We start from the raw sequence: 12,367 nt of genomic DNA on the forward strand, positions 1-12,367 counted from the left end.
ATGTTGGAATTTAGAGGCTGTAAACATACACACACACATTACTTATTATGGGTAAAAAACCTTACAAAGAATGCATGTTAGGTAAGGTTTGTACTTTGTGTCCAGTTCCTAAAGCCTGGCCAATGCACATATTAGGATTCTTTTTCCTAATCTTCCTTAGTCAGAAGGCAAGACTAAGTGCTTAAATAGGCTCCAATTTTTATATAAATGCCTGTGGTTGAACTACAAACCAGAAAATGCCCAAGCTGATGATGTGGCATTAACCTGGTTGGTAGTTTAACCATAGGCAACCCTAGAGATTTGGGTTAGATCGGGGTAAGCTTACAGTTAGAAACCCAGGGTCTACTGCAGTGAGGTCTTTTTCTTTTCTAAGATTTTTTTTTTTTTAAAGTAATCTTTACACCCAACATGGGGCTCAAACTTACAACCCGGAGATCAGGAGCTGCACGTTCCACCCACTGAGCCAGCCAGGCGCTCCAAGGTCCTTTTCTGCCCAAGCTAATTTGGTTTTGAAGATCTTTCATCCTGACAGAAAGGTCTCCTGATTGCGGAGGGGTCTCTGAGCAAACGTGCTGTGGTTTAGAATTTTGGCAGGGTGTGGGGAAGTTACCCTATATGGAGGTTCAGTGATCCTCAGTGGTTGCTTCTGATTTTGAACACAAGTTTAGTCCCAAAGAGAGCATCTGAGGCAGATGTAAATGGAAACAGCTCTTCTCTGACCATCTGAGGCCAGATCTAAGTTCTGTTGTCCTGGGGGAGGCAGTGGAATGAGTCTCTGCTCCCAGTGGCTTGCGGCTCACCCCTCCAAGGCAGAGAATTTTCAACAGAGAACAAATGAGCACTTCCTACTTTGAGCTGTTCTTTTCTCCACCACCAGCAAATCTAACTGGGAGCTTGCCTGAGGGTTTGGGAATAGCAAAATTAAAAAATGAGATTCTTAAAGTTGGCTGCCATGAAGAAATTCAGCATGAATCTTTGAAGAGAAGATTCTAAGCAATTTAGTTAGTGCTTAGTAACTAGAAGCAGGGCTGTTACAGAAAAGTCAGGATCAAAAGAGACTAATTGTTGGAAACATCCTCTCTGTGACTAATGTAAATTATTCTCAGTTTATTAAAGATGGCAGAGGCGTGGAGGATTTGGCCCTTCAGTGGAGAGGAGCTGCTGCCGCTTACTCAGAAGAGGGAATTTTGCCTGTAAATTCTTCACAAGACCTCATTACTGGGACAAGTGCTACATTGAAACAGGACTCCATTTAAAAATTAAAATGCATTCTACTTGTAAATTAGGAATCTGAAAGTATTTTCACTTTCCTCAGTATCTTCCTTTACTTATCTGCTGATAGTAATATTCTGTTAAAGATGATTGAAATAAGTATGTGTGGACAGTAAACATACTGGAGGGGAATTTTCTAGTTGCTGGACATAACTATACAGCAAAAGAACCATGAAAATATATAGAACAGGAAAAAAAGAGGTGGATATGTTTAAAATCATTTTTACTAAATATTTTAGAACAATTCAATAAAAGCAGAAAATGGATTTTGACAATACTCACCAAGGTGCAAAAAAAAGGCCAGTGGAAATCGCATGCTTTTTAACAGATTAAATTCAGTTTTGCTAGGTTAAACAAAAAAAAAGGAGGTTAAAGCCAGTCACTGATAGAATTAATAACTGCCATCGATTTTCAATGATTCAAAAATGTGACAATTCTTTAGGGACACAAAATATCTACAGTGCCCAATTTCTTAAAAAGTAAGAGTGCATAAAATTTTTACCAATATTTGCTATTTTCTTGAAATCAAAGAATGCCATCAACAGTTTGTAGGAACTAATATGAAACAAATATAATTTCCTTTGCATATTTTTAACTATTTTTGTCCTCTTATTGTTTAGAAAAAAATTTTTAATTATGCAATCAATACGTACTCATTATTGAAAAAATAGAAAAATCAGACAGGCAAAGCGAAGGAATTATTATCTGTAGTACTATCGCCCAGAGACAAGTGGTTAATATCTCACTTTTATGTTTTTCCATAGTGCTTCCCTTGCATATAAGTATTTTTCAAAAATGATAGCACACTGTATGCTTGTCTCAATCAATGCATCCCAGACATCTCTCTGAATCAGCATATATAATTTTACATCAGTAATTTTTCAACATACTGAGGGACATCAGGATCACTTGGGGGCTTCCACAAACCAAACTTGTGTCCCTTTGTAGATTCAGCTATGTCCCTCTAGATGGAGACCCCCCCCCCCCACCCATCACTGTGTGGGGAAGCCTGACAGAGATGGGAGTATACATGCCCCGTAGGGGTTGGGAGGAGAGAAAGTAAAATGCTCTCCTGCACCGGTGTTTTTAAATTACCGGATAGTATTTCTCTGAACACAGGAACCAGAATTTATTTAACGAATCCCCTTTCGGTGGATGTGTGCTTTGTTTCTAGTATTTCCTGTTCTAGACATTTTTGCTAAATCTTTCTTCATATCCTGAATTTTTCCCCAGGACACATTAAGTGGAGTGAGAATAATGGATCCAAGAGCATGTGTGTGTTTGGGTGTCTGTGTGCACGCAAACATGTATGTGTGTAAAGAGTACATATGCATACATACATACTACATGGGTGTAACGTGTGTGTATAAAGCTGCTGCTGTTACTGCCTACCTGCCGTGTGGACACTTCGTCCCAGTGCACATGCTCACCAACAGCCCATGAGAACAGCTGCTCACTCGTGACCTTCCCAACACGGAGTATTATGAATTTTTTAAGCTTTGTCAATCTAAAGAGCAAAAATAATTATACCTTATCGTTACCGTTTTAATGTTTCTATTTGGGTAGTAGTGAGCGTGAAAATGCTTTTCCATATATCTACAGGTGAGAATTATGTTTGCCCTTCGATCCTTGGAGGTTTTTCCTAGTGAACTGTTTTCCTCCCTGCCCCCGCTCTGAGTCCCTCTAACCTGATGTGCCAGGTGTTCCGCTCTCTGAACCCTCCTCTCATGCTCTTTGCTTTGTCTTGAATGCCACCCTCCTAAACTCAAAGGCCAGCCTCCTTGGGAAGCCTTTTGTTTAAATGCCTGATTTTAGGCGAATTTCCTTCTGTGACCCAAGTTCCTCCTCCAGCCTGGGCTTCGTTTTGGACGTCCCGATGTCATAAGAAAACGACTCACTGAGAAGCAGTGCCCCCCGAAGCACCTTGAACTGAAAATGAGTCCTCTCTCTTATAAAAGTCTGTGATTTTGGACTGCTGCTTGTATATGAAATCTTGTCAAGACCTACAGGAGAATCCAGAATGGAGCCTTCAGAAGTTCCATTCTGTACGGGGTGACCCGAACGCTTTTTCTAGGTCTTCTTGTCACCTTTTCCTCAGGGCATGTGGCTTGGGTCCCTCACTCAGCTATACTTTTGATACCATGAAATCCCCCATCCTGATGTTGTCCTGGATTCAGAACTCCGGCCTGCGTGCTTCATTTTGTCAAATGCAGGACGATTAACAACGTGCTTATCCTTTTAATAAGAATGGGCAATACAAGCAAAGTTTGAAAGTATTCTCTCTATAGCCAGAGAAACTGAACTTGGTAAGATTATGATGGTATGCAAATAGCCTACAATTAAGGGCTTGAAACGATCTAGCCTCTGGGCTGCTGAAGGCCATGGAAATTATGCAGGAAATATCAGGAGCATCCCTGCTTCTCTCCAGTGGGGAATCCATTCACAGGGCAGATTCCAAATGGAAACACTGTTTCCAGCTACAGACCTTGGGCTAAAATCTCCCTCCTCTGGGAAGGTGGGAAGGACGAAGATGGCACAATTCTAATGACCCAGGTTTAGAGAGAAAGGAGAAGAACTGCTGTGTTGACCATAGGAGCAAAAGCTCATGTGAAAGGAATGCTTTTGGAGACAAACCATAAGAGACTCTTAACCTTAGGAAACAAACTGAGGGATGCTGGAGGGGAGGGGGATCAGAGGGATGGGGTTACTGGGTGATGGACACTGGGGAGGGTATGTGTTGTAATAAGCACTGGGTATTATATAAGACTGATGAGTCACAGACCTGGACCCCTGAAACAAGTAATCCAGTATATGTTAATTAACTGAAGTAAAAAAATAAAGAAAAGAAAGCGATGCCTTTGGTAGAGCATCTGGGGGGACAAATCTTCCTTAATATCATAGTTCATTACACATCTGTGATGCAAATAAACTCCTGGGAATTTTGTCAGTCTGCGAAGTACCTTTAAGCAACAGCAAGATCATGATACAAGGAAGTGAACTTCCCAGCATGCATCAGCTGGGTTCCAGCCTGACCTGCCCCGAAGAAGAGAGCACTAGAGGAGGAACCCAAACTAGACTAAAATAGATATCATTCTCGTATTCATAACTGCTCAACACCCATCATCAGCACCTTAGTGCAGAATCACTGGGTTTCTGGATAATTCCCCTGCTGGCTGAGCCCTGGCCGCAGCTCAGAAACCCCTAGGGAGACTATTTTTTCATAACTTCTTTTAAAAAGTACTTATTTTCTGAGGCACCTGGGTGGCTCAGTCGTTAAGCGTCTGCCTTCAGCTCAGGTCATGATCCCAGGGTCCTGGGATCGAGCCCCGCATCGGGCTCCCTGCCCCGCTGGGAGCCTGCTTCTCCCTCTCCCACTCCCCTGCCTGTGTTCCCTCTCTCGCTGTCTCTCTCTCTGTGTCAAATAAATAAATAAAGTCTAAAAAAAAAAATAAATAAAAATAAAAAGTACTTATTTTCTGATACAATACAAGTAACATAAAATTTACCATCTTAACCATTTGAAAGTGGTTAAATACATTCACATTGTTGGGCAGCCAATCCCCAGAACTCTCTTCATCTAACAAAACTGAAACTCTGTATCCAGGAAACAGCTTGTCAATTTCTGGTCCCCCCAGCCCATGGCAACCACCAGTATGAATTGGACTACTCCAGGTACCTCATACAAGTGGAGTCATACAGTATCTGTCTTTTTGTGACTGGCTCATTTCACTTAGTATAATGTTTCCAAGGTTCATCCGTGTTGCAGCCCGTGTCAGAATTTCCTTCCTTTTTAAGGCTGAACAATATTCCATTGTATGTACCTGGGGACATTTTTAAATGGCTGTTGCTCTGTCAGAATGGCTGGAGTGGGACCCAGGTGTCAAAGTGTCCACGATGCTCCCCAGAGATGTAACCGGGGCTGAGAACCACCAGTGGCTCGTGAACACCTAAAACTCATCAACTTGCCCACATACCTGCTCTTCTCCTGGATTCCATTCTAGGAGAAGGGCACAAGCTATGGCTCCCAAACGTTGCTGCACAGTAGAATCAACGAGCTTTACACATCCTGCTGCCCTGGGAACATTTTGTCCCAATCAAATCAGAATATCTGAGGGGGGGGGTGCCAGCAACAGTGTTTTGTTCTGTTTTTTTAAAGATTCTAGGTAATTCCGATATGCAGCAAAGTCTGGGAGCCACTGGGGCTACCATGGCCCAACTTGCTTAGACCAGAATGTTGAGGGTCATCATTGATCCCTCCCTGTCATGCTTCCGAATCTAAACTTGATCTCTTCTCCTTAAACAGCAGTTCTCAATGTGTGCTCCATGGATTTAACAAGGTGACCAGTTCAACCCAGAGTGCCTAGCACTTTCCTGGTGTTAGCACCAAAAGTTCCCAGGTCCTTGGAATGCCCTTTGCTCTGGGCAAATTCAAATGTTGGCCACCCTACTGGATCAGCGGCATCAGCATCACCTGGGAACTGGTTAGAAATGCACGTGATCAGGCCCTGGGACAAGACCCATCGATTCAGAAAGTCGAGGGATGGGGCCCAGCACCCTGTGCTTGCACAAAGCCCTCCAGATGAGGCTGATGTATCCCCAAGTTTGAGAACCACCGCTCATCAGTAACTCCCGGGTCCACATGCTGAAGACCAGAGCTGCTACTGCTCCTGGGGACACAGTCACACCTCACCAGAATCTATTCCGTGGCACGTGCATGTCTGCCTGGTCTGGGTGGCCCCCCACTTAAGGCACTGCAGGTCCAGACTGTGGTACTGGGGGACAGAGCGGGCAGATGGGGGCACCTGTCAGCGAGCTCCACCTCACTAGATCGGTCCTGTCTGAACGTGCATACTCTTCTTAGAGCTTGCTTGGTGAAGGCCTTCTTTTTCTGGTTCTCGATATCCAGAAGTGATTTTCCCATTTGAGTAGAAGCAAGAAGCTTTTTATATTGTTAATGAGCTTCCAGAGAAAAAACAGAAAAAAAAAGAGTTTTCTTTCATAGATGAGGTCTCTCCTATGAAAGTTCCCATTTCTCTGAGTAGGGGTAACCTCATCTCCACAGGGCTTACGACCTCTTTCAAGGCATAAAGTATATTCTCCTTATTTTTTGGTGACATCTTTACTAAGATGATTCACGTATCATAAAATTCACCCTTACAGCAGCTTTTAGTTTTTCACATAGTTGTGTAACCAAACCACTCGCTAACTTGAGAACATTTTCCCTACCCCAGTAAGAAATGCCATACTCACTGGCAGTCACCACCCTCATCTGCCTCTTCCTGAAGCCCCTGGGAACTTTTTAAAAAAAGATTTTATTTATTTGAGAAAGAGAGAGAGAGAGGGAGAAGCATGAGCGGGGAGGAGAGGAGAAGCAGACTCCCCACTGAGCAGGGAGCCCGACTCAGGGCTCCATCCCAGGACCCTGGGATCATAAACTGAGCCAAAGGCAGATGCTTAACCCACTGAGACACCCAGGTGCCCTGGGAATTATTAATCTACTTTCTCTCTCTGTGGATTTGCCTATTCTGGATACTTTATGTAAGTAAAATCATGCAATATGTGGTCTTCTGTGATGGCTTCTTTCAATGAGCATAATATTTTTAAGGTTCATCCACAGTGTAGCGGCTATCCGCACGGCAACTCCTTTTAATTGCTGAATAATATTCCATTATATGGATATACCACTTCATTTAGTTATCCATCAGTTCATGGACATTTTTCTCTACTTTTTGGCTATTACGAATAATGCTGCTATGAACATTTACCTACAGGTGTTTGTGTGGATGTATGTATTTTCATTTCTCTGGGGTAAATGCGTAACTGTAGAAAAACACTCTATTTCTTAAACAAATGTTATGACCTCGTCTAAACCTTCCCCATAGATTGTAAGCACTTGAAGGCAAACATTCATCTTCTTGTCCCGGAGGTACATAGAAAAACACCAAAAACATCTGCCAACTTGAATTCATTACAGTTTGCATTTCTGCTAAAATAGGTCAGCACCCAACCTTGATGCCAGTTGCAGGCGTAGCGTTCTAGCTTGATTTTTATTACTGCCTCTTTTACGAACTTCACCTCATCTGTCCTGACTTGAAGGCCTTGACTGTGCCTTGGGCGGGCTCCTCCCTGCTGGGGCTGCTCTGGCCTTGTTTTCACGATCCTCGTGCAAGTTGCCAATCCTGGGTGCTCCCTCATGCGGACCTCTCTCCGCCTCTTGCCCCTCCGCCTTATTCTGTGGTGTCTAGTACCTGATATTCTCCCCATTTCCATAGGTCTTTGCTTTTCAGAGCCCCACTGTGAATCTAGAGGTATCTTTAAACCTGAAGGTTTAAATACTGTAATAGGGGGCGCCTGGGTAGCTCAGTCATTAAGTGTCTGCCTTCTGCTCAGGGCGTGATCCCAGCGTTCTGGGTTCGAGCCCCACATCAGGCTCCTCTGCTGGGAGCCTACTTCTTCCTCTCCCACTCCGCCTGCTTGTGTTCCCTCTCTCACTGGCTGTCTCTATCTCTCTGTCTCTCAAATAAATAAATAAAATCTTTAAAAAAATAAAAATACATACATACATACATACTGTAACGGGAGGCACTTGGGAGATCAATGGGGCTGCAGATGTAACCACCCATCCACACTCCTGATTTTGTTTTCATATCACAGTTGGAAGAAACTCTAAAGGAGCTCATCCATTCCCAGTCCTCGTCTCCATTTAGAACTGATCTAGAACTCTGCTTAGGGCAACAATCCTGAATCACATCCTGTGAAGGATTTACTGCTCTCAGGTCAGAAGCACTGGCCTGGGGCCAAAGCATCCACATGTGGGGTTCTACCAGGCCCAGTGGTGTGATGGGTAGAAAATGGGCTGGGGTCCCCGGCTTCCTTTCCCCCACCCAAGTAGTGGGAATGGTCCCAAAGGAAGGCCAACATTGGGGTTTTATCTCTGAAATCCCTGAGGCCCAGGCTATGAAGAGGTGAGTTAATTCTGGTGAATTCAGGCTACTAAAAATGTTCTCTCTGAACTGTCCAATAAAATGTGGGAAAAAGACTTCAATCATCCCCCATTTTCTTCCTTCTCTATGTCACTTTGCAATGGCTTCTTGGCATCCTGTTACTAATTCATTCATTCCATCTCCCCTCACTCCAGTCTAACTCCTGAAATAGAATCTCCTTTCTTCTCAGTGAAGGTGGATTATGGCTGATCCCTGTGATTACACTGGAAAGGCTGAGGCCCCAGTCAGCTTTCCTGCTTCTCACGTGCGCGGAGGGTTCTCAGGATTGGTTTGTCCAGCAGAGAACACGAGGCCTGCGGACATTTGCAGCTGCCGCCTTGGGGAGGAGGATCTACTGACATCTAGTGGTCAGAGGCCAGAGATACTGCTAGAGACTCTCCTACAGTGCACAGGGCATTATCGGGCCCCAAGTATCAACAGTGCCCTTGGTCAGGACCTTGTCCCCCCACCCTTCAATTCCATAAGCGCCTCAGCTCTGGTCCTGCTCCCAGTTTTCTGTTTCCCATTTGAGATGATCTAAGTCCCAATCTAGATGAATGTTAGAGTATATAGCATCTGGCAACTTCTACGAATCCTGTTTTCTGAGATCGCCCAGTCACTATAAAACGCATGGCTGTACACAGAGCAACATTTTCAGGCGCGGTGGTCATCGCCCCCATACCTTCCTTCAGCAGGCTTTCCATTTCATTGGTGCTGCTTTTCTGGTTGGTGTACCAGACCTGGCCTTTGAGAAGCTTCACAGAGGCTAAGTACAATTTCTTTTTTGCTAAATTCACTGGTGAGTTTAAGTGATATTTGTAAAAGTAATCAGGACAAAGAAACATACTAACACCTCTTATTTGGCCAAAGACTGTGTAAATATATTTACAAAGGCACTGGATGTGTTCTGGTGATGGTTTAGCGAATGCCCGCTAGAGGACCCTGGTCCTAAACTATATTAAGTGTTGCAATAAACAGTAAAGTACGTGAAACTGACAATAACTAGTTTCCGGGCACTGCTAATCAATTTTAATTTACTGACCACCAACATTACCTCATCTGTCCTCACTGGCAGGCTGTGCTCAAGGTGACAGCTCGTCAAAGATTTTCTTCTTTTTTTGTCAAAACTACGTGGAGGCAACAGACGAAGACATGAGGGGGATTTAATGTCAAGCTGCCCACAATGTCCAAACACTGTCCTAGGTAGACCCATGGGCACAAGCAGTGCGTGGGAAACAGCCTCTCTGCAGCCTTCCTTCTGCAAACTGCACAGTAATCTCTAACACGGGGATCGTTATAATCCACATATTTATACTAGCCCTTAATTCTTTTTCTGGCACACTTCAAAGGGGTTATTCTACACATTTTAAATGACAGTTCTCATAGAAATCTTATGTTTAACTTTCCCTTATCTGTGTAATGCATATTTTCCCCCCACGTGACATCAGGAATCATTAGATATTTCAACTGTGTTGCCTTAAATTGCATCGCAGTGAGGAATGCAGAACATGAAGGTATAAAGCTCACTTTCCCTTGAATTACAGCAGACACCATGCTTTCCTTGAAATGCACTACATATACATACCTAAGATATGAACAATATATTTTGAAGATATGACTAGTTCTACAGAATTGGAACGTTTTCCCAACTGTCCCAAGCTGTATCACCGTGGTAAAAAATAAGTACCCACCTGATATGCCATTTAAATTGTGCAGCTCACCATTGCATCATTCGAACCTTCCTTTAAAGAACAAAAAAGCTCAAGGCACTGGCTGCACCCCACTGGCCACTAAGCACGAATTTTTCCCATTGGATATTGCACTGGGTGTACATGTCTTATGTATACATGTTATCTGATTATCATTCCGTGAAAGTAATGCTCTGATATGTTATCCCCTATGCTGGCTCCCCTCATACACAACAAATTCTCAATTTGTTGCTACTTTCACTCATTCCAAAAACTGCCAACGTGTCAGAGAGAGAAAAGCCGAGACTTACCAGGATTTGCGAGGCTGTGTTGAGAGGCGCAGGCTGCAAACAGGGCGTGTAAAGGCACACCTGAAAGTGAGAGTCAATTTAAGTAGAAAACGTCTCCCCTGAGGCACCTACGGGGAGGGGAGAAAAAAGATGAGAGATATTCCTGAACTTGCCATAAAAGGATGCGTGAAGTTACTTGCCTTGGGTTTTGACTTATATATGCGCGCGCCCACACACGCACACACATACACACCTTGTCTACAGAGGCAAAGAGCTCTATTTTACAGCAAACGTTCTTCACTACTGCCAGACTTCTGAAAGCAAAGGCTCGGAGGAGTTCAGATCAGGGTCACAACGACAAACGGCAACATTACTACCAAATTTGTAACGAAGTTGCAGCTTCCTCTTAGCTGCTCCTGCAGTGTGAAATTACGAAGACTCAAAGAATCACAGGCTCACACTGTGCTCCCCAAAGCAAGCAGTGTGCAGCGCTTTCTTGAGGAACGGAGGATTGTCTGTGGGAGCCGCTCATAGTTCCTTGGGATCGAGGCTGTAGGCACATTCAAACACTTGCCGTAGGCATACTTCCTACTTTGCTATCGTAATGAGTTACAAAGTAAATCTCACCCTGGAGAAGAGTGGTTGATAAATGCAGATGTTTTTATTATTTACTAACTTGTATAGCTTTTTGCTCATGCCTCCGACTTTGCCTTCAGATCCCAGGCTCCTGGTGCTTTGGAGAAAAGAAATTTGTGTCTGATGAAACTTACAGAGAAAAAGAGACAGTCTGTGCAATACTCTGGCTCCTAGAAATTGAGTAGTAAACTTATTCTCTACAAATGCAACTGTAAGACAAAATTAACTAACCCATTTCATTGATTTATATTGACATCTGTCAAAGAGAAGACATGGCAGAAAAGATCAGTCTTTCCACATTCCCTCAGCCTTGAAAATCTTTGTTTTTACCTTTACCCAGATACTTTGGTAGCACGTGCTCTGCTATGAAAGTTCTGTAAATATTATCAAGTACCTCCCAGGTTGGGAGTGATCGGCTGTATTGCTCCATTATTTAATTGGATTTGACTATGTTAATAAGTCATTAAGCAAACAATGTTTATGTTGTTGTATACCAAAGAGATAAAACAAAACATTCTTGTCTTCTATCTTCCCCTTAAACGTTGCTGCTTCCTCTGGGCTTTATCAGCTGAGCAATCTGTGTGTATAGTATTCCTCAGGCAAACTCATTCCTACAGTTTCATGGATTAACCCACTTCTTTATTTCCAACCCCACCCACCTCCTGAGCTTTGGCTCCATGCTCCCAACTGCCTACTGACAGACGCCTCTCTCTGGATGACTCACCAGCACCTCAAACACAAGATGTTCACAGTTCAACTCTTCTGTTGTTTGAACCTCTCGTCGTCCTCATCTTCATACCTTCTCAGTTAATGTTGTCTTTCACCAGTCATTCACAAGCAGGGAACCTCAGCTGAGCTAATTCCAACCCTCTTCCATTGCCCTGAGGCATAAAATCACACTCTCTGAGCCCAGCCTCCCTAAACACTTGATGGGGTCCAGTGACAGGGATGTGGTCTTCTGCTGCTTCCCCCAAAGTTCCTGTGGTTTCCCCCTCAGCACAGACGCTGCTGCTGGTCAGTTGTGCTGTCAGTGACTTCCCTTGGGCCTTGGCTTGCTGGCACTGGGACACCGTCCTGTCCTTTCAGAGGGCGATTGCGGGGCTCACACTGGCTCTCAGAGCATCACCAACAGGAGGACTTAAAGGCCCCAACCTCACGGTGCTTCCTTCCGGTTCCTGTCCATTTGGAATAGCCCCTGCGTCCCACTGTTTACCCCTCTCCCCAATCCTTTCTAGTATGTGCAGGAAAGTGAGGGTGCTGGGGGGAAGAAGGTTAAATATTACTGACTGAACTGTTTCATTTTGCTTATTACAAAGACCAAATTTAATATCTCGTGGCCAGGTCTTGATGACCAAAACAGCGTTATGCTACCTCAGCGACTCAAAGCAGAACATCTTAAAACATTACATTTTTGGTTTGACTCTTAACTTAGCTCTTCCCAAGATGAGAGGGATCAGATAATATTATGAAGGAAATAACTCCCAAATCCTGGTAAGTC

The 12,367-nt window shown here is 43.9% G+C and overlaps 1 protein-coding gene across 1 annotated transcript in view; it reads right to left on the reverse strand.

Moving 5' to 3' along the window:
* LAMB4 (laminin subunit beta 4) overlaps positions 1 to 10,357 on the reverse strand; it is a 98,333-nt gene extending 87,976 nt beyond the window's left edge. The window contains exons 1-2 of the mRNA XM_087861193.1: positions 10,255 to 10,357; positions 1,555 to 1,616 (exon numbers count right to left, since the gene is read on the reverse strand). Of these exons, the coding sequence (XP_087717319.1) occupies positions 1,555 to 1,588 (34 nt within the window). The 5' untranslated portion in view covers positions 1,589 to 1,616; positions 10,255 to 10,357. The remainder of the gene's footprint in view (positions 1 to 1,554; positions 1,617 to 10,254) is intronic.
* Between the last annotated feature and the right edge of the window lie 2,010 nt (positions 10,358 to 12,367).

The sequence above is a fragment of the Ursus americanus genome, chromosome 3, assembly GCF_024610735.1.
Source record: "Ursus americanus isolate L20-20 chromosome 3, mUrsAme1.1.p, whole genome shotgun sequence".
Taxonomy (NCBI): Eukaryota; Metazoa; Chordata; class Mammalia; order Carnivora; family Ursidae; genus Ursus; species Ursus americanus.